Raw genomic sequence first — 20,720 nt, 5'->3', positions numbered from 1 at the left:
TCCTGTTCTGCTTTCTACACGTTCTTACTCTTCTGCCTTGTGAACTCTGCTCTAATAAATCATTTGCACACGAAGATTGTCTCAGAGTCTGCTTCTGGGACGTCTGACCTAAGACCTAAGACAACAGATTCTGAACATCTCGTGCTCAGACGCCACACTGGAAATTCTAAGAGTCAGAATGAAAGGTCCTAGAACAATTAAATCCAGCCAGATTGTGCACTTAAATCATGCACTGTTAATATATAGCCATAGTAACATAACAGCTGCCATTTTACAGTGCACCCAGCATCAGCATTGTATTCATCATTCTCATCTTCACAGCAAACCTGCAAGACAGGAGTATTACCTTTGTGATCACTTTTTAAAAAAATAACCACAAATTTCTTGACTGTCTTCCCCTCAAATGGTAGAATCTGTGTCCCCTCACCTTGAATCTGGGCGGGTCTGTGACTGTTTAACTAACGGACTATGGTGGAAGTGATGCCATGAGACTCACAGGGCTTGGCCACAGAAGGTCATGTGGCTTTCTCTTGCTTGGCACACTCACTTCCAACACTCCTTCTTGGAGCTCAGCCACCCTGCTATGAGAAGCCCAAGCAACATGGAGTGGCCACATGTAGGTGCGCCAGCTGAACCCAGTCCTCGAGTCATCTCTGCTCATGAACCACATGAGTGACCAGACTCTAGATGATTCCAACCCCCAAACATCCAACCACCTCTAGCCATTTGACTCTTCTAGCTGAGGCCTCAGACATGTGGAGCACTCTGCTGTGCCCTCTCTGAATCCATAGCATAATAAAGTGGTGGTGGTTTAATGCCACTAAGTTTGGGGTGGTTTTTCACACCACAGTTGATAATCAGAAGAAGCCTTATTTGACACCCAGGAATATTGAAGCTCAGAGAGGTTTGGTGACCTGCCCAGGACTACGCTGCTGGGTCTCATGGGGTTCAAGATTTGAAGCAGATCTGTCAGACCCCTGCCAGAGTCCCATGTCCTTTCTTTGATATTACATTGCCATTAGAAAAAGACAGCTCTATGAGAAGACCTTTCCTCTGTCGCAAGACTAGAAGGAACTTTATGAAATAGACTGTGCACTCTTCTGCTGCCAAATAGGCCAATATCGAGATGATCTCATTTTCAAGTATTGCCCAATTTCCTTTGATAATCTATTTTGGTAGTTTATGAATTCTTCAGCCTAATCCAGAGATCTGCAAACTATGGCGGTTGGGACAAATCTGGCCCACTGCCCAGTTTTATAAATAAAATTTTATTGGATCACAGCTGCACCCATTCCTTTACTTATGTGGCTGCTTTGTGCTATGACAGTAAAGTATTCATGATACAGAACATATGGTCCACAAGACCTAAAATATTTACTATCTGACCCTTCATGAAAACATTTCTTGCCCCTTGGCTGAATCTAAATTCCTATTGCTACTTACAGAGAAAGCTGCTCAACTGTGATACTTGTCCCTTAATTGCCAAGCCCTGTCCCCACCCCCTACCAGGATACATTTTCCAAGGTGATGACATCTAGTCATGTGGTTTGATTAAAGTTCATCTCTTGAAGAGTGTATGTATAGATTTGGATCTTGCCTTTTTATTCAGTTTGGCAGTCTCTTTAATTATTTAGCTTATTTATAATTAGTAGAATTTAGATATGGTTGGATTTAGATCGCCATTTTCTTCTTTGTTTTCTATTTATCTCATCTAGTTTTTGTTGCTCTGTTTTTCTTTTTACTTTCTTTTGTGTTATTTAAATATTTGGTTAAATTTAGAGTTTAACATCTCAGAATTTCTATGCTGTTACTTAAGGCAGTGAGTCCTACATTCACAGTTACGAATTCTCTCTACAACTCTTTTAAAAGCTTATCTCTGCTACTGTCCACGAAGATGGTTGTGAAGTTAGCATCAGACTGAATTATAGTCAAGTCTCAAACAAGGTGAGTAAGCCTCCAGAAGTTATTCATTTGAGAATTGACTGATGTAGTAAATTGAGACTTATAATTTATAGAAATGCTTCTGTGTAATCCATAGAAAGGAAAAGTTTCAAATATTATGAAATGCTACTAGAGGCAAGCAATTTCATAGAATTGGATAAACAAGTTAAACCTCAGACAGACACATAAAGATAGAGTTGTTCTGTAGTTCTCAGGCTTATTCAGACTCACTGAAGTCTGATGACATGTCTGTGATACAATTGATTTGGGGAAAGACTAACAAAAATATTTGCTGATATGCACTTTGACATACTTTCTTCTATAAAATAAACCAAACTTTGTGGCCATGTGTCCTTGATCTTCCCTTTTATATGGTGACTGAGGCATTGCCACAGAGCCTGTAAGTGTGTTTCGAACATTAATTGATTGACATTAGCAGCTTTAGTTTCATTGGACAAGAAGTCAGAATAATTAATCAATCCATTAAGAAACCAAGGAAAAGGAGGGAAATTAACATTTATTAGGCCCTGGCAAGGTGCTGATGGTGTTGCTGAAATTGGGATAGAAACATGGGCCCTGTCTAACTCACAGGGAGGCTGCGAGTATCTAATGGGCTAATGCACATGAATGTGCTTTGAAACCAAATAAAGCACTAACTGCTGTTTTTAATTGTGTGGCTAGAGCAGAGCTTGGGTCAGAGAGGAACTTCAGGGGAAGGGAAGTGAGAAAAGCAGGTCAAGGCAGGGGAAGGGGCTGAATGAGCGGGTAGACAAAAGCAAAGCTGAGCTTTAGCCTGATCCAAGGGAACCTCTGGAGGATTAATTACACCACAAAGTTGCCCCCAGTTGAGTCACGGAGGAGAGGGAGCATAACCTCTAGGGCAAGGCAGCATCCACCTCCTGAGGGCAGTTTGCTGGAGAAGGAGGTCCAGCGGTGAACGCTTAGCAGCCACACAACAGCTGGGGTGAGTAACCTGGCCAGCTAGTGGGAACGGGGTGGGCCACCAGAATTGGAATAACTGTTCCCAGGTGATTTTTTTTTCTTCTTTTTTTTTTTTTTGAGACAAATTCTTGCTCTGTCAACCAGGCTGGAGTGCAGTGGCACAATCTTGGCTCACTGCAACCTCCACCTGCTGGGTTCAAGCAATTCTTGTTCCTCAGCTGCCTGTGTAGCTGGGCTTACAGGTTCACGCCACCACACCCAGCTAAGTTTTGTATTTTTAGTAGAGATGGGGTTTCACCATGTTGGCCACGCTGGTCTCGAACTCCTGGCCTCAAGTGATCCACCTGTCTCAGCCTCCCAAAGTGCTGGGATTATAGGCATGAGCCACTGCACCTGATTCTTAGGTTTAATAAATCTTTTCTTAGGCTGTGTGTTCTAGTGTTCAGGAAGTAGCAGACTATTGCCTGGGACAAGAGCAGGCAGCCACTTGAGGGTGCAGGGGGAATAGTCTGGGTGCACACAGACTTCTGTGTCTGGCCTCATTATATAGATGCCCCTTTTACCACATTTTGCTTTTACAGCATGCCATTGAGGTAGCTCATAGTATTTCCACTTTCCAGGTGAGGAAACTGAGGCTCAGAGAAGTTAAGCAACCTGCTTCTTCCAAGGGCACTAAGTTAGTAAGTGGCAGACCCAGGATTCACACTTGGCAGCCTGGGACCTTCATCATGACACCCTAATTCCAAGACACTGAAGGACTTTAAGCAGAGAATTGACACAATCACTTGTAAAGGGTATAAAAGGTGACTGGGATAGCCACATGCAGGGAGGCTGGCAGACCCCTGTGGAGAGGCTATTGTGATGGTCCCAGTGTGAGCTGAGGGGGCCAGGGCTGCAGTGAGGGAGAGGAGGAGGGGCCAGACTGAGCCGCTGGGTAAGCAGCAGAATGGACAAAGCATCCCGGGGTGTAAGGAGGAGTCAGGAAGGACACCCAGGTCTCAGGCTGGACTGTCTGGGTAGGTAGAGCTGTCCTTAATGAGGAGGAGCAGGTTAGCAGAGAGATCCTTCTTTCTAGTGGGACACAGCAGCCTCATCATTCCTGGTGTTTGAATGTTTTCATTGGCCAGAACCTCTACCTGAACAAGGCGGTGAATTTCAGCGACCACCTTCTGAGCAGTGCTGCCGAGGGTGATGGGGGGCTGTGCGGCAGCAGGTCCAGCTGGGGTGAGTTATTCCCTTCTGGCAATTTTAAAACAACTAACCAGGAACACATGGACTTGGCGGGGATAGCAGAGCATTGCTAAGAGTTTGACAGCCCAGTCACAGATCTTGCAACTATGTTCCAGTCATTTTATTTCTCTGGCTTCTCCGAAGTCAGAGGTGAGACCTTTGAATTCCTTTACAGGGCTTGGGGAAATTCATTTGTGGGGTGCACTTTTGGACCTAAAAACTGAAGTCCCTTCTTTTCCTCTCCTTCCCACCCTTCCTCTGGTTCCTGGACAGGGGAGTGGCTCCAGGAGTCTCTCCCGCCAGGTTTCATCAAATAGAAATTTCTATGAAAGCCATTTTGTCCTCTGACTTTTGAGGGACATGGGAGTAAGAAATAATTCTTTGTGTGGGGAGTTGGGGGAGGGGCATCATTTTTTTCCCCAACTGTGTCATTTCAGTGAGTGACTACAGCCAGAGCACCTCAGATACTATTGAAAAAATCAAAAGGATAAGGAATTTCAAGACCAAAGCTTTTCAAGAAAAGAAGGAGCAGCTTTTAGTAAGTGTCTTTTTTGGTCCTTATGGATATTGTCTTCAGTCTGTGATTTTCAGGTTTTATTTGACTTTTTTAAAATGGAAGAATACTTTCTCATTTCCTGTTCCTTTTTTTTAATAAGGGCTTCTATTTTGTAGAGGTAGACTTCTTTAAAATAGCTCAAGATTATGAATTAGAGTTATTTCAAAGTTCCCATCAGTTCCCTGAATCATCTCTGTGTTTCCTCTGGGGTCAGTTCTGTCTGCCTATCTTTCTCTTTCTTGTCTTTGGTTTGCCTCAGATACAGATCCTTGGTTATCTGGTCATTTGACAAATGAAGACTAGTTGCGTAGTGCAGATGCTGGCATGGTGCCCAGCATGAGGATGGGCCCTGAAGTCCCTGTGCGAGTGGATGGGCATGTTGTGGACAGACGTCCCTGGAGGGTGTGTGGGCAGGGAGCAGGAGAAAGCCTTCAGATCCTCTATGTTGCTGGTGGAAAAGGTCCTCCTCTGGTGGTGAGGGTGTTGGTGGTGTGAAGCATTCTCACAGGTTTCAGTTTGTGATGAAGCTTTTTTCCTTTCCCTCTACACCCTCCCCGATGTCCGTCATGGAGGTCTAGGCTCTGCCCTTCTCCCTTCTTGGGCCCCATTGCACCAAATAGAATCCTTTGTTGGGCAAATCTTATACTTTCTGCAAAATAGTTATCAGGGCAAAGACCACAAGCCTCCTGCCCTTCTTACATGGGGGAGAAGGGGTAAGGCACCAGAGATCTCAGCTATTCACCTTAGAGCCCTTAGTAATCTACTCATGCATTCAGGCTGCACCCAACACCTAACCTCTATATTGATTAATTTAAGCTTTTGCAGGGCTCCCCTGGAGAGAAAACACTCCTACCTCTGGTGTCTTCAGCTGGATTTTTGTTTGTTTGTTTTGGTTTGGTTTCCCTGTCAGTCAGATTTCATCTACTTTCAGTCTTCTTGGAATTTCTCAAAATTACCAAGTCACCGATGGTCAGTACCCTTTCAGAGTTTCCCATATCTTTTAGAGTTTTGTGTTTTAAAAATATATGCCAAGAATAATTCTAAAAGGGGCTTTGGAGAAAAGAGCAGTGGATGCCACCTGCTCCATCCCCAACCTTGCCTTTTAATTGGTCCTCTTTGACTGCAATGCAAAGAACAGATGTGATTAGCAGCAAGCCCCAAGGCCCGGGCCCAGGTCCGAGCTAGACACTTGCATGATGCTGGGTGCTTCCCTCCATGTGTGGTTCCAAGGCCGGGCCCTCAATGGGGCCTTGTCAGTGCAGGCACCAGCTCCCCAGCTTGCATCCTGATTCCTCTGGGGGTGGGGACTCTGTTCTTTATCTTATTTTTTTTTTCACACCACATGCTTTGTATGTAACAAACACCAGTAAATTTGGAAAGAATACGTTAGAATTGTTTTACCTTTTAATGTTTAGGACTTCTTGTACTCACCACCTTCTCCCAGTTTGAAATATTGTTAATGAGTATAAAAGAAGCATAGAGTTCCATAAACTGAACAGCTTACAATTTGGGAGACTCTACCTATTTACTCTGTGTATAACCTGAATCTCCCACTGTGTATGCCTTTTTTTTTCTCATTTGCATTTAGGGGATACGTATCAGAAGCTGTAACTTTTGTTCACTCATTCAGTGATGATTTTTGAGCACACATGTACCAGGCACTGCTGTACGTGTTGAAAATAAAACCTGAACAAAAGACGTAAACCCTCACAGCTCCTGAAGCTGACAGTCCAGTGCATTCTAGTACACTTTTCCATGAGGAATGGAAATGGGTGTAAACAAGTGCTCCCCAAGACCCCTGCTGGGGGTTTACTGATTAGAGCACTTGGTTCCAAGCTATTCATCGGTAAGATGGGGACAGCGAGAAAGGAGGCGGCACCGCCTGGACCAGGCATCATCTTCAAAGGCTCAGAGGCCTTGACCAGTGTCCTCAAGGCCATGGCTTCACAGGAGCAAGGACAGGGAAGGTTTTATTTCTACTTTACAAATGGAAATGGTGGTCCTGTGACCACCCCACAGCCATATCCGGGGTCCAGAGGCAACATACTAAAAACAATGTCTCTTGCTTTCTAAACAGCTTCCTTCAGTCTTCCAGCATTTGAAATTCTTTATATATAAAGATGAATATATGACATTTAAAAACATAAAAAGATAAGTTCTTCAGCCAGGCCCAGTGGCTCACGCCTGTAATCCCAGCACTTTAGGAGGCTGAGGAGGGCGGATCATGAGGTCAGGAGATCGAGACCATCCTGGCTAACACGGTGAAACCCCATCTCTATTAAAAATACAAAAAATTAGCCAGGAGTGGTGGCACGTGCCTGTAGTCCCAGCTACTCGGGAGGCTGAGGCAGGAGAATCACTTAAACCTGAGAGGCGGAGGTTGCAGTGAGCCAAGATCATGCCACTGGCACTCCAGCCTGGCGACAGAGCGAAACTCCATCTCAGAAAAAAAAAAAAAAAAGAAAAGAAAAAAAAAGATATTGAGATTTCTGAGAGCTTTTCTTCTGTGTTTTGTTTTGTTTTGTTTTTTGAGTCAGAGTCCCAGTGTGTTGCCCAGGCTGAAGTGCAGTTGTGTGTTCTTGGCTCACTCAAACCTCTGCCTCCTGGATTCAAGCGATTCTCCTGCCTCAGCCTCCCAAGTAGCTGGGATTATAGGCATGCTAACACGCCTGGCTAATTTTTATATTTTTAGTAGAGACAGGGTTTCGCCATGTTGGCCAAGCTGATCTCGAACTCCTGACGTCAAGTGATCTGCCTGCCTCGGCCTCCCAAAGTGCTGGGATTACAGGCGTGAGCTACTATGCCCGGCCTTTTTTTCTAAAGAAGTCAATGTATTGGCTCATTCATTCCTCAGGGGAGTACATTTTCTGAACTGTCATACTTCAACTGACCTTGAACACTTTATAAAGTATGCAAAATAAATTTTAGGACTCACCTGATTGCTTTTCCTAGAGCTAGTCATAATAAAATTAGTGTCGAGTTTCTGGGTTTTGTGAGGTTTCTCATGGCATCCTTGTCCTTAATATAAAACAGTGTCCATGTGGTAACCCTGCCTGAAGCAAGGTTTTGAAGCAGCAAGATTGACAGTAGATGTGGATATTTGTGCTGTGGGCTATTTGAAGACCACACACACACTCTCATGCACACACTCATAGTCACCTGCCCTTGTGACTTAGAATTCAACGTTGGAAAGAAAGTGTTTGCCTTGAGTGAATATTTTGAGGCGAGGGAAATGACCACATTCTGTAATCCTACAGCCTGAAAACAGACTCCTGCTGAAGGAAGTCGGACCCACGGGGGAAGGAAGAGTCTCTGTGATTGAACAGCTGCTGGATGAGGCAAGTGTCGCCAAAGGAGCAGATCTCTCTGAAGAGGTCAGCCTGGCATTCCACCTCTGTCTCCTTCAGATGGAAGGTTTGTTCAATACTGTGAAAATTACACTGCCCTTCGATTAAAAACTCAGGGTGCAGTGAATGGCTAGTCAAAAGCTTGATATTAATTGTTCCCTGTTGCTAGTTTTTATATCAGAGAAAATAGTCAGAGAAGCACAGATGAGACCAAAGAACATGCATGAAGCTGGATAGAATCTCTGGCCCGTGACCCCATATTACCTTTATCCTGGGTTTCCGCCTCCCCGCCCGTGCTGGGAACAGAAGTTTTGTCACCTGGGTCACTTTGTAGCTCTGTTAATTGTAGATCTGGTCTTGAGGTTCCTGATTCTCCTCTCCTTTGATCTGAAAGCACTTCCGTTCCATCAGCTCTGTAAAGCACATCTGTTATACCTCATACGGTGGCGACTGGATGCTGTTGAGTGCAGGGTTTTTTGGCGAGTTCTTCCTTTTCCATTTGCTGCAGGGAGCAGACCCCAACTGCTGTGATGAAGACAATCGACCCGTCATAACCGTGGCTGTTATGAATAAGCACCACGAAGCGATTCCAGTTCTCGTGCAGAGAGGAGCAGACATCGACCAACAGTGGGGGCCGTAAGTGAAACACATTGACAGGAGAGCTAAGGCAGCAGCAGGCTAACTGCTTGGAGCTCCACTGCGGCAGAAGCAGTCTACACACATGCCCTGTTCAGTTTCAGCCACTTGAACCATTTTAACCTATTTCAGCTTTAATAAGAGGCTTAACGCCTTCTGTTTTCCATAACTGGGTAAAGCGAAATTTTAAAAATGGACTATTGGGTTGTCTAATTTAGTGGCTTTCATAAATGATAATACATTTTGTTAATTCATAAGCTTATACTGTATGGTGCCAGTAAATCCTTAGCCCTTGGGGTGTTAATCAGTGTTTTCATCATGAATCATGGTAACACCAAGGGAAGACACACCTCAGTGTATTCCCCATGAAGTTAATGCGGAAAGAAAATGTCATACGGTTGTCTCCAGATCTCACACACTGTGGAGGAGACTGGCACATCTGAGGCCACCACGTGGTCTCCTGCTGCCTTGCTTTCCCACCCGTGATACAAGACAGAAAGGTACCAAGTCCTGTTACTTACTGTCCTAGTCTTGGTCCACTCCTGTCCCATAACCTTCTCTTCCAGCCATATGCTTCTGTTGTTCTCTTGAAAATTACTTTGAAAATGTGAGGTGAAAATTTCCTCGAGCATGAGTCATTCATGTTAACTGCTCGTATCTTGCCGACCATGTTGTTGATGTAAGTCTTCTAGGGACATCACAGGCATCTAGCACTCCTGCCTCCTGAGGTCTTACTAAGGCAAGGTCAAGGTCCGTGTCAGTGGAACATTCTGCTGTGTACTTCGTGCCACCACAGAGGCCAAAATTTCAGTAGCTTTGCTTGTTATTCTGTTTCAGAATTGTCTCTAGTGTTAGTGTTCAAAATATAATGCTGTTAATTTTTCTATATGCATTTTACTAATGTCTGCATTTTAATAGTTTCTACCCCTTTTTTTTAGTTTTATTTTACAGCAGAATATTTGGTGTGTTGGTGTAAAGCTTTGATGGTTGGAATTTATTTTCTCAAGTTTGCTTAGGGTTTACTGTGTCAACTTCTTTGTTTATCCTACACTGTTGTATTATTGTCATTATTAATAAAATGGTACTACCTTGTTTTGTGTTAAGGCATATTTTATATTTTTATAATTCAGAAAAGCTTTTTTAATAGCATTTAAGTATGTTTGTGGTTGATACAGAAATTACTTGAGCACATTTTGAATTGAAGTGTAAGCTGCATGAGTCCTGGCTTTATGAAGAGTCCAGCTAAGAGGAGGAAAGTGCCCTGGGCATTGAACAGATTGCCTTTTTATTTTGCTATGCCTCAGCTTCCATGTTTGCTTCATCACCATTCTACAAATTGGCATTTATCCACATGTGATCTCATCGCATGTCTGTAAAGTCTGACGCTGCGGTTACACCTGTCTATCTGAATGGTGTGTAGTAGCCTTTGTCACCCCCCTGCAGGATCATGGTGACTGTGGCCAGTATGTAGCTCACATGGTTGTGGGGAGGAAAGCTAGAGGGTTGGCCCTCTCTTAAATATGGCACAGGGATCTCTTCTTCCTTTCCAGTGCATGCCAGTAGAGGAAAGTAGCATTTCCCACTGACAGCCACATTCTGCCAAGTCTGGTTTGTATCTGTTAGTTCCAAGAGTTTGGGCCTGGAGCTGGACCTCTGTAGACCCAGGAACATGACCTCGAAATTCCATCCATCCTATTGCTTTTAGGCATAAATCATCCAGAGATCTGGTTTTACCGTAAAAGAGGTTCAGAGAGTTGTTCCTTGGCAAACCATTAAAATGCTCTCTCCCATCCGAGCATGTTTGGCTAGCGGAGCCTAAGTGGTCTATCCACCAGATAACTTCCATTAAGTAGCTTGGCAGGTGGCAGAAAGCTCTTTCCTCATTTCCTTGTTCCATGTTTGTATCATTCCTACCAGAATGAAATCATATTCAACGCAAGGGAATGGCTAGGAGAAATTCACATCCTCCACCAAAGCTCATTCCTCTTACTAGCACATTTCAGAAACACAGATTCAAGATCTCACTAGGTGAGAAGCCCAGAGAAATGCTGTTTGCTTTTGGACAAGAGCTGCCCTTCCTCACTGCACTGGCGATTCCAAACGTGCCGTCCCCTGGCTCTGCCCCAGTAGCCAGGTGAGGAAGATGCAAGCATCAGTCTACTTCTTAGAGGTTCGGCTGTGGACACTTATTCCATTAGGTAATTTAAGGAGAGAATGTACATTAATCTACCATGATACTTAGATTTGAGTAAATAGTTTGAATTGTTTGTATATTAATAGTAAAGTTTCTTTAAAGTACAAATTCCATGGCAGAGTCACCATTCAGCATTTTCCAAAACTGAACTGTGGATCCACAGCAAATAGCCAGCACAGGAAATCTAACCACCAGCAAACCCCCCATGCAATACATAGAATGAATCCTCTGCTCTCAATTTGGAGAGAATTGTAAAGAAAGAAGATCATAAGTCTACATAGGAGATGTGGTAACCCTATGAATATATCCCAGTTCAAATGGTAAATGCATTATAAAGGCCCAAGGAACCGTAGGGGTGAAGTGACAGACAGTTAAGCTCTATGCCACCATTGAGGAAGAAAGAATGAAAGATAGGGAGGAAATGGAGTCTTTTCCAGACTAATTCCAGTTAAACCTCTTTTTTTGTGAACTGCCCAGTCTTGGGTATGTCTTTATCAGCAGTGTGAAAATGGACTAACACACTAGCACACAGCATAGCCCATGAACATTCAATGGCAAATTCTTCATTTGTGACCAGTTTGTTCTTTCTGAAAGCATTTATCCTTGATGTTCTGAAATTTCACAAGGGTATTTTTAGATGTGCTGTTTTTGATTCACCCAGTTGGCCTTTTCAATTTAAAAAGTCTTATCTTTCTTTAGGTTAGGAAAAGTTTGTTCTATTATCTCTTGGGCATTTTCTCCCCTCCATTTTTCTATTCTCTTTCTAGAACTGTTAGTTGGATGGTGGACTACTTGAATTGATTCCCTATGTCTGTCTTTCTTTTGTGTTTTTCCGTAGTTTCATCTATCTTTTTCTCTTCCATCTTTCGAGAGATTTTCCTAACTTTGTTGTCCATTCTTCCTATTGAATAATTGTTATTTCAATAATCGCATTTATTCTTTCTAGGAGCTACTTTTGTTCTCTGATTGTTTCTTTCTCATAGTTTCATATTTTTGTGCAACATTGTCTTGAATCATTCTGCAGATACCAGTTAGATTTTTGTCTTGTTTTAAATTCCTCGTGTTTGTGTATCTTGGTTTTCTCTTTGATTCTGCAGGATTTTCTCAGATGTCTATGAGCCTTGGTTGTCCATTCACATTTGAGAATGGAGTTTGGGCTAGATGACTGGTAACTTTGTATATAAGAGAAGGGCTTTGTCAACCAAGAGGCTTTCTGGGTAGGTGGAGCTACTCCCACGCTGGGACCCCTGGGTGCCCGAAAGTGAAAGGCTTCCCTCTGATTCTCACCAGAGGCTCTCTTTATCTTCCTTAGAGAAGAAGCCACTATCCTTTTTCTCCATAGGGATAAATGCATGGCTGCAGGCGCATCTGCAGGTGTGGGGGATGAGGGTGTTGGCATCAAAGGAAGGAGCAGGGGCAGAGAGAGTTCAGACATTCAATGCCTGTCTCATTTCTACTTTCAGTCATGACTCTTGCCCTCCTTCACTCCTGCCACCTCTGCATAGGAGCCTTTCAGGAGTCCTGGTACCACCCTGACCTCCATTTCAGTTGCCCACTCCTCCCTCACTAGGTCAAACCTGACCAGGAAATATGAAGAGAAACCCTGGCATTGCAGCAAAATATGCTGTGTCTGACCTCTCAGGCCTGCCCCCTGGCTTCTAAGATTGGTGTTTATTTTCATGTCACATAAGCCCAACTCACTGGAGCCAAGGTCATTTTCCCTACACAAAAATAGGAGCCTCAGCCCTGAGAAGCTACTGTCATGCCCGAGGGGTCCAAGCCAAAGTTAAGACTATGTCCAATACGTTGCATAAACTCTTGCAGGCAGTTTAGAACAATGGTATTTATTAGCATTTATTAAATCAACTACCAACCATATCCTTGTGGGTTTCTCGCATTAAAAAATGAATGTGTTTATAACCTTTTCACTGTCTAGTATCAAAGCTTACCCTCTATCACAGTATTCCTCCAAGAGAAGGGCAGAGAGAGGAGACTCAAAAGGTTTCCCAGGTTAGTTAAGTAGGTCGATGAAAAAAACCAGGACCTTGGGTCCCATGCATCCTCTCCAGTTTCCTGATGATGCTAACTAAGGATTTATCCAGGATTTTTTTCCCCCTAATTAGGCTCAGAAATACAGCTCTTCACGAAGCTACTCTGCTTGGCCTTGCAGGAAGAGAGAGCATCGCCACTTTACTGGGGTATGTCCCCTGGCCTCTGATGGATACTTTTGAGGGCCACAGGTATCTCCCTAATGGCCTGTGATGATTTTAAGAGAGGCCTTGGTTCCTGAACTGCTGTCCCTGTCCGTGGGGACCACCATCCCACCACGGTTCCCTGGGCACTAAAGGCTTTTCAAAGCACAATGAAAATGTTGCCCCCATTAAACATACTTGGTTGTAGGACTTTAATGCAATGGGAACCAATGGCCAGGGTTAGCAATTGGACATTTTGAAATCACAGGCCTCTTTAAAGGTCTCAGGGTAGAGCCACCTCTGAGAACTGAAGTGACTGTGACCTCTCGAGGACAGGTTTGGGGAGGTGGGAGCAGGAGGGGCCCAGACTGGCCTCCGTGGCAGGGAAGAGTCAAGCTCTTAGGGGCACATGCTCAAGTCCTTCAGTGCACCTCCATTTCTCCATTTCCTTTGCAGATGCAATGCAAGCATCCGAAAGAAGAATGCAGGAGGCCAGACAGCGTACGACCTGGCTCTGAACACTGGAGATGACCTCATCACCTCACTCTTTGCTGCCAAGTTTGGCCAAGGACTCGAGGACCAACTCGCCCAAACTAGGAGCCTCAGACTGGATGACTGTTAGACCTGAGGCCTCCCCGGGACTTCATTTAAGAATATGTGCGGTGGCTGGCACGGTGGCTCATGCCTGTAATCCCAGTGCTTTGGGAGGCTGAGGCTGGCAGATCACCTGAGGTCAGGAGTTCAAGAGTAGCCTGACCAACATGGAGAAACCCCATCTCTACTAAAAATACGAAATTAGTCGGGCGTGGTGGCGCATGCCTGTAATGCCAGTTACTCGGGAGGCTGAGGCAGGAGAATCACTTGAACATGGGAGGTGGAGGTTGTGGTGAGCCAAGATCGTGCCATTGCACTCCAGCCTGGGCAACAAGAGCAAAACTCCGTCTCAAAAAAAAAAAAAAAAAGAATATGTGCAGCTCTGGCTATTCTTTAATCATGTCTTTTTAAAATGTGTATTTGAGGTTGAGAGGAACTCAGGAGATTTTTTTAAAAAATCATATGACAGTATAAGCCATCAGTACTAAATGGACAGCTCCCAGTATACTGTGGGCTGTGATAAACTGAATGTATGTTTTTTAATGGTTTATTGCTGCAGTTTTTTTATGTATTTGATTTTTAGTTTTTGACTTATTTTTCAATAGGTAATAATTGCACATGGTTCACAGCTAAAAGGTATGAAGTATTACGTAGGGATGTGTCCCTCCCATCCTGTCCCACAGCCACCACCTCCCTCCTCAGCCACCAATGACACCAGCGTCGACTTGCCTTTCCAGGGGTTGTGCAAAGTTAGATATGCACATACATGTGGTATAAGCACATGTACATAAAAGTACACATAGAATATAAACATGTCTGTAGCACATATATATTCTTTCCCCTCTTCTAAAACAAACGGTAGCAAACCAGCCACACACTGTTCTGCATCTTGTTCTTTTTGCCTGATACGTCTTGTAGGTGGCCCCTAATTAGTATGTAAAGATTGACCTTATTTAAATTTTTTTATGTTGAAATCATCAATATTCCCATCATTATGGTTTGTTCTTTGACTGACAAATCAGCTTTCAATAAACCGCTTTGCAGGAATGTGTAATTTTGACTCATTCCTTTCTTCAGGTCATTATTTTCATCTTTGGGTGGTAATGCTGCAGTTGTGAAGTCCCTAACTAGTTTATGTTAATGTAGGTAAATAGAATATGTATTAATTTACCATAATTAATTCAGAACAATAAGGGCCTTGGGGTGGTTACTGTTATCACTACCTGCACTTTACTCCCCTAGACTGGGCGGCTGTCTGTGGGAGGACAGAGGGTGCAAAGTCGTGGGAACACAGGCCCCTGGGCAGGCACTGGCACTGCTCCTGCCCCATCAGCCCCTCAGCCACCAGTGTAAGGGAGGCTGCTGCGTGGTGGCCAGTGTCCAGGGAGACTGGGGAGTGCGATCATCTGGTTTGGGGGTGGTAGTTTGCCCTGTGTCAGCTTGACTGGGACTACTTTGCCCAGAATTTTCTTCCCCTATGGTTCTCTTCAGGGTTGGCCCCAAGAAAAACTGCATGACATTCAGAAGATAGAAGAAAAGCAACAGCAGTCATGCTTGGATGGTGGGTAGAGGGCACCAGGTGCCTCTGCCACTCACATCCTGTGTGAAGGAAGGGATAGAAGTGCTTGCCACAACCGAGCAGCAAGCCCTGCCTTTGGGATGGAAGAGGATGGATGTTTATTGGGATCAACACTTGCGAAAAGGTGGTGCAGAGGGAGAAGTCGAGTGGGGGGTAATGGGGTTCGAGGCCATTTTTCCCAGACGTCAGGGAGCGGGGAGGGCCTTATGGACCCGTGGGTTCTAGAAACAATCGCCTTGGGGTTCTTGGGGGGAACTTTTGTGTCCTGAGTGCAGGAACAATGCTTTTAACACCTCTTGGGTTTTCCACACTCCGTCTTAGAGGATCCTACCTTCTGAAACCAAGAGGCCCTTCCAGTGCCAGCTGGCCAGACTCAGGAATCGGTAAAGCACGCATCTGATGTCCCATGCTAGGGTCCTTTCCTTTCTCTAAAGCTCACAGCCTACACTCATCACCCTTGAATTTCATTCTTTCAGAATCAAACCTCAGTTAAAATAGGACTAAAAACTGAAAAGGTAGCCTAATATTTAACAGTTTCTGATGAAATCCTACAGGGTCACATAAAATGTTCTATTGGTATTAAACTATATGTTTTCAGGAAAATTAAACACATTTTAAGGCAGAACATTTCTGATGTCAAAAATCGTGTTTTTTTTGTTTTTTTTTTTTTGGTCCTTTCTAAAGCTTTCTTTTTCTTTTCCTAATGACAGGGCTTATTGAGGGAGCACAGCCACTTTAAGTGAAACGAAATGAGATTTTAAAAATTTTTTGTTTTTTAGAGACAGGGTATCTCTGTGTCACCCAGGCTGGAATGTAACGGTGCGATCATAGCTCACTGTAGCATCAAACTCCTGGGCTCAAGCTATACTCTCGCCTCAGCCTCTGGAGTATCTGGGATTACGGACACACACCACTGTACTAAGCTAATTTATTTTACTATTTTTTTTTTTTCTGGTAGAGACAGGGTCTCCCTGTGTTGCCTACAGGCTGATCTTGAGCTCCTGGGCTCAGGTGATCCTCCCACCTCAGCCTCCCAAAGTGCTGGGATTACAGGTGTGAGCCACCATGCCCAACCTGGAACAAGGGATTTATTAAAGAAGTTATACCCTCTGCAGTGCTTGAGCTGGTAAGTTTGATGGTGGGCCTGAAGTTGCTGTATCTTGGTTACATTCAGGAAGCACAGGTGAGCGTGAAGGGGACGAGCAAGGACAAACTGGAACCCATGGGGACACATCTCCCTCCTCCATCTTCCTGGTCACAGGCAACTTGCAGGAGACGTGCCCTTTCCCATGAAACTTGCCCCAGGCTGGGCTCTCCAGAAGCAGATGCCAAGACAGTTTGGGATGGAGGAGGATGGATGTTTATTGGGATCAACTCTTGTGAAAAGAAGGTGGAGAGGGCAAAGTCAACTGCTATGTGGCCCAACAGTGCCTCAGCCACCAGTGGTGCTCCCATGAGCCATATTTGCCCATCATGGTGTCCACTGTGCTTTTGTAGCCCCTCTGGCAGACGGGAGCTTCCCCAGAAGGGACAGGACCTCAGGCAAGGCAGCTCTCTGAAGTTGCTGATAGCTGGAGGCCATCTGCTGCCACACTCGCTACAGCCAGGCCAGCAAGCCCTACCTGGAAAGGGGATGTGGGTGGTGCATCTCTGCCTGCCATAAAACTGGTGCATAGGTGCCCGACCCAGGTTGTAGGACAGCTGAAGGCAGAGATCAGGGGGAGCTGGTGAAGCCACGGGCCTGGCTGCTGCCCACACCTGCCAGATGAGCCAGGAGTTAGTGACTGTGTCCTCCCTGGATCTGGTCCTGAGGCCATGTCCTCCCAAGGCCTGGCTGCTCTTCCTGGAGGGGCTGTCTCTGCTTTGCAGGCTTGTCCTATGTTGCCAGTGGGCTTCGGTGGGCTGGCTTGCCATTCCCTCTTTTCCACTGAGGTGAGTTCCCATGTACTCATTGCCCATTTGGGTTTCTTCTATTTTTCTTATTGACTTAGAGAATTTCTTTACATCCTCTTGAATCAGAATATCTTCTAGAGTCCAGACAGCGCTGTCTTTAATAGAAAAACAATCGGAGCCACATACACAATCATAAATTTTCTAGTAGCCATACTTCTAAAAGTACAGAGAAACAAGCAAAATTAATTTTACTGGGATACATTGCAAAAGAAGACATACATGTGGCCAGAAAACATTAAAAAAAAAAAAAAAAGCTCAGTATCACTGATCATTAGAGAAATGCAAATCAAAATCACAATGAGATACCATCGAACACCAATCAGAATGGCTATTTTTAAAAAGTCGAAAAATAACATGCTGGCGAGATTGTGGAAAAAAGGGAATACTTCCACACTTTTGGTGGGAGTGTAAATTAGTTTAACCGTTGTGGGAAACAGTGTGGTGATTCCTCAAAGAGCTAAAAATAGAAACACCATTCAATCCAGCAATCTCATTACTGGGTATACACACAAAGGAAAATAGATCATTCTACCATGAAGACCCATGCATGTATATGTTCATTGCAGCGCTATTCACAATAGCAAAGACATGGAATCAACCTAAATGCCCATCAATGATAGATTGGATAAAGAAAATGTGGTACATATACACCATGACATACACTATGCAGCCATAAGAAAGAACGAGAGCGTGTCTGTTGTGGGAACATGGATGGAGCTAGAGGCCATTATCCTTAGCAAACTAACACAGGTACAGAAAACCAAATATCACATGTTCTCACTTATACATGGGAGCTGGCCAGGCACAGTGGTTCACGCCTGTAATCCCAGCACTTTGGGAGGCTGAGGTAAGCAGATCACCTGAGGTCAGGAGTTGGAGACTAACCTGGCCAACATAGTGGAACTTCGTCTCTACTAAAAATACAAAAGTTAGCTGGGCCTGGTGGTGGGCGACTGTAGTCCCAGCTACTCGGGAGGCTGAGGCAGAATTGCTTGAACCCAGGAGGCAGAGGTTGCAGTGAGTTGAGATCTTGCCATTGCACTCCAGCTTGGGTGACCAGAGTGAAACTCCATGTCCCAAAAACAAACAAACAAACAAACAAACAAAAAAACAGGGGGAAGCTAAATGATGAGAACAAATGGACGTAAAAAGAAGGACAACACCAGCAGGGCGCAGTGGCTCACACCTGTAAGCCCAGCACTTTGGGAGGCCGAGGTGGGTGGATTACAAGGTCAGGAGATCGAGACCATCCTGGCTAACATGGTGAAACCCCATCTCTACTAAAAATACAAAAAATTAGCTAGGCACGGTAGTGGGCACTTGTAGTCTCAGCTATTCGGGAGGCTGAGGCAGGAGAATGGCGTGAACCCGGGAAGCAGAGCTTGCAGTGAGCCGAGATTGTGCCACTGCACTCCAGCCTGGGTGACAAAGCAAGACTCTGTCAAAAAAAAAAAAAAAGAGGGACGATACCCACTGGGGCCTCTCAGAAGGTAGAGGCTGGGAGGAGGGAGAGGATCAGAAAAAATAACAATTGGGTACTAGGCTTAGTACCTGGGTAACAAAATAGTCTGCACAATAAACCCCCGTGATATGAGTTTACCTATATAACAAACTCTGAACCGAAAATAAAAGTTTTAAAAATATTTTACTAGAATAAATATTATTTCAATTTATGATTCATCTAAATTGTTAATACAATAGTCTATATATTTTATGTTATTTTTTCACACCAAGTCATTGAAATCTGGTGTGCATTTTACCCTTACAGCACATCTTAATTCAATTCACCACATTTTAAATGCCCCCTACCTGCACATGGTGGTTGGCTACGGCATAGTTCTAGAACCTTCTACCTGTGTAATAACACACATTGAGGTCATTGCATTCTGATTCCCGCTAGGATACTAGCAGCACAGATACACTCATTTGAAGCTTGCATCTTTGTGGTTGGTGGGTTTTCCTTGTCTAATCCAGGAAGAGTTCCTCCCCATCACCTGTGCTAGGCCACAACTCCAGGTGCTCTGGTCAAGGTGCCCAGTAGGATAAAGAAAATTTACAGGGTCATTTATTCTGTTGTCTCCAAGACATCTCTTCAGAGGACCTCAAGAACGCATATCACTTGCTTCTTTTCCAGCTTCGATTTCTGACTGCTTCGGAGTCAGGTTTTTGCTTTTTCCTGGACAAATAGAAAATAAAGAGCATCTCTTGGATTCTCATCCACCTTCCCGCTCTTCAAGTAATTGCAAACCTAGCCTCCCTTTGTGGTTTTCTAGGGTAGGGCCTTGTGGGAACATAGAACAGACAAGGTAAAGTGACCCATTCTCTGCTCTCCCCTCCTTTTTCATTGTAGATCCCAAAAAGAGAACCAAAAGGCCACATATACCTTTATCCCTCAATGAACAGGAAATGAAGTGTGTTTACCTTCTCAGATGCACACGCGGATGCAGTTAACTGCCTTGTGTTTTTCTGAATGGAAGGAAGAGGGGCCTGGGCCCACAGAGCCACCTGGGAGCCGCTTCTGCGATGGAGAGGAGCCGCTTCTGCTGCTGCTGCCTCTCCTCGCTGCTGCTTCTGGTCCTGCTGCTGGAGGCCAGATCTGGGTGAACTGAGTGCTGGGAATTCAACCCGGAGTCTAGATTTAGACTGCTAAGTATTTCCACAGGGTTCCCGAAATAGAGCAGCACCTGCTTCTGGAAGGCAGAGCATTTGGACATTCCTTGGGAACGCTCCTGAGATGTCTTGGTTCTTACTTGAATTGCCAACAAAAACACAGTTCCATCTCTCACCTCTTCCCTCTCCTTCCCGCATCTCCTTCTTCATCCCCTCTCCCTCAACTGCTTTTCCAACCATTTCCCCCAAATCCTTACCCGACCCCCAAAACTCCCTCCATTACAATCCCTTTCCTTCCCCCAGGCCCTACTTTCCTGTCCACATGGTCTCCTGGCCTCTCTTTCTCTCTTGGGAAATGCTGGAAATGCATGGTATTATTTACCTAAATTAATTGACTCAAAATGTCCCTTTCACCCTCAATGAACCCTACTCTTTTAATGAAGTAGTGACATTTTCTGTTTACCTAGACTACATAAATTTTACTTGTTGTATTTTTGTTAGCAAGGATATAAATCTCCTAGCTTTAATAGAACATTGTAATTATAAATATAATACTAGTTTTTGTGTGTATGTGTGTGTTTTTTTTTTTGAGACGGAGTCTCGCTGTGACACCCAGGCTGGAGTGCAGTGGCGTGATCTTGGCTCACTGCAAGCTCCACCTCCTGGGTTCACAGCATTCTCCTGCCTCAGCCTCCTGAGTAGCTGGGACTACAGGTGCCCGCCACCACGCCCAGCTAATTTTTTGTATTTTTAGTAGAGACGGGGTTTCACCGTGTTAGCCAGGCTTGTCTTGATATCCTGACCTCGTGATCCACCCGCCTCGGCTTCCCAAAGTGCTGGGATTACAGGTGTGAGCTACCACGTCTGACCAATACTAGTTATTTTAAAATCTTTATTTTATGCATAAAACTGGAATAAAATTTTATAGTGAAAATTAAGAATAACA

At 44.5% G+C, this 20,720-nt stretch overlaps 2 protein-coding genes across 2 annotated transcripts in view; one reads left to right on the top strand and one right to left on the bottom strand.

The window, feature by feature from the left end:
• The window catches only part of DZANK1 (double zinc ribbon and ankyrin repeat domains 1), a 97,883-nt gene extending 83,197 nt beyond the window's left edge, over positions 1-14,686 (top strand). Inside the window, exons 15-21 of the mRNA XM_025399641.1 lie at positions 1,870-1,944; positions 4,011-4,107; positions 4,551-4,651; positions 7,927-8,007; positions 8,525-8,652; positions 12,970-13,044; positions 13,495-14,686. Coding sequence (XP_025255426.1) covers positions 1,870-1,944; positions 4,011-4,107; positions 4,551-4,651; positions 7,927-8,007; positions 8,525-8,652; positions 12,970-13,044; positions 13,495-13,660 — 723 coding nt within the window. The 3' untranslated portion in view covers positions 13,661-14,686. The remainder of the gene's footprint in view (positions 1-1,869; positions 1,945-4,010; positions 4,108-4,550; positions 4,652-7,926; positions 8,008-8,524; positions 8,653-12,969; positions 13,045-13,494) is intronic.
• Positions 14,687-14,870: 184 nt separating this feature from the next.
• On the bottom strand, positions 14,871-18,988 carry LOC112632504. The gene is made up of 3 exons (XM_025398150.1): positions 18,974-18,988; positions 16,426-17,255; positions 14,871-14,887 (listed from the first exon to the last, which is right to left on the bottom strand). Exons 1-3 carry the CDS (start codon positions 18,979-18,981, stop codon positions 14,871-14,873), a joined length of 855 nt encoding a protein of 284 aa, XP_025253935.1. The 5' UTR covers positions 18,982-18,988.
• Between the last annotated feature and the right edge of the window lie 1,732 nt (positions 18,989-20,720).

The sequence above is a fragment of the Theropithecus gelada genome, chromosome 10, assembly GCF_003255815.1.
Source record: "Theropithecus gelada isolate Dixy chromosome 10, Tgel_1.0, whole genome shotgun sequence".
Lineage (NCBI taxonomy): Eukaryota > Metazoa > Chordata > Mammalia > Primates > Cercopithecidae > Theropithecus > Theropithecus gelada.
This window is presented reverse-complemented; position numbering and strand designations above follow the sequence as displayed.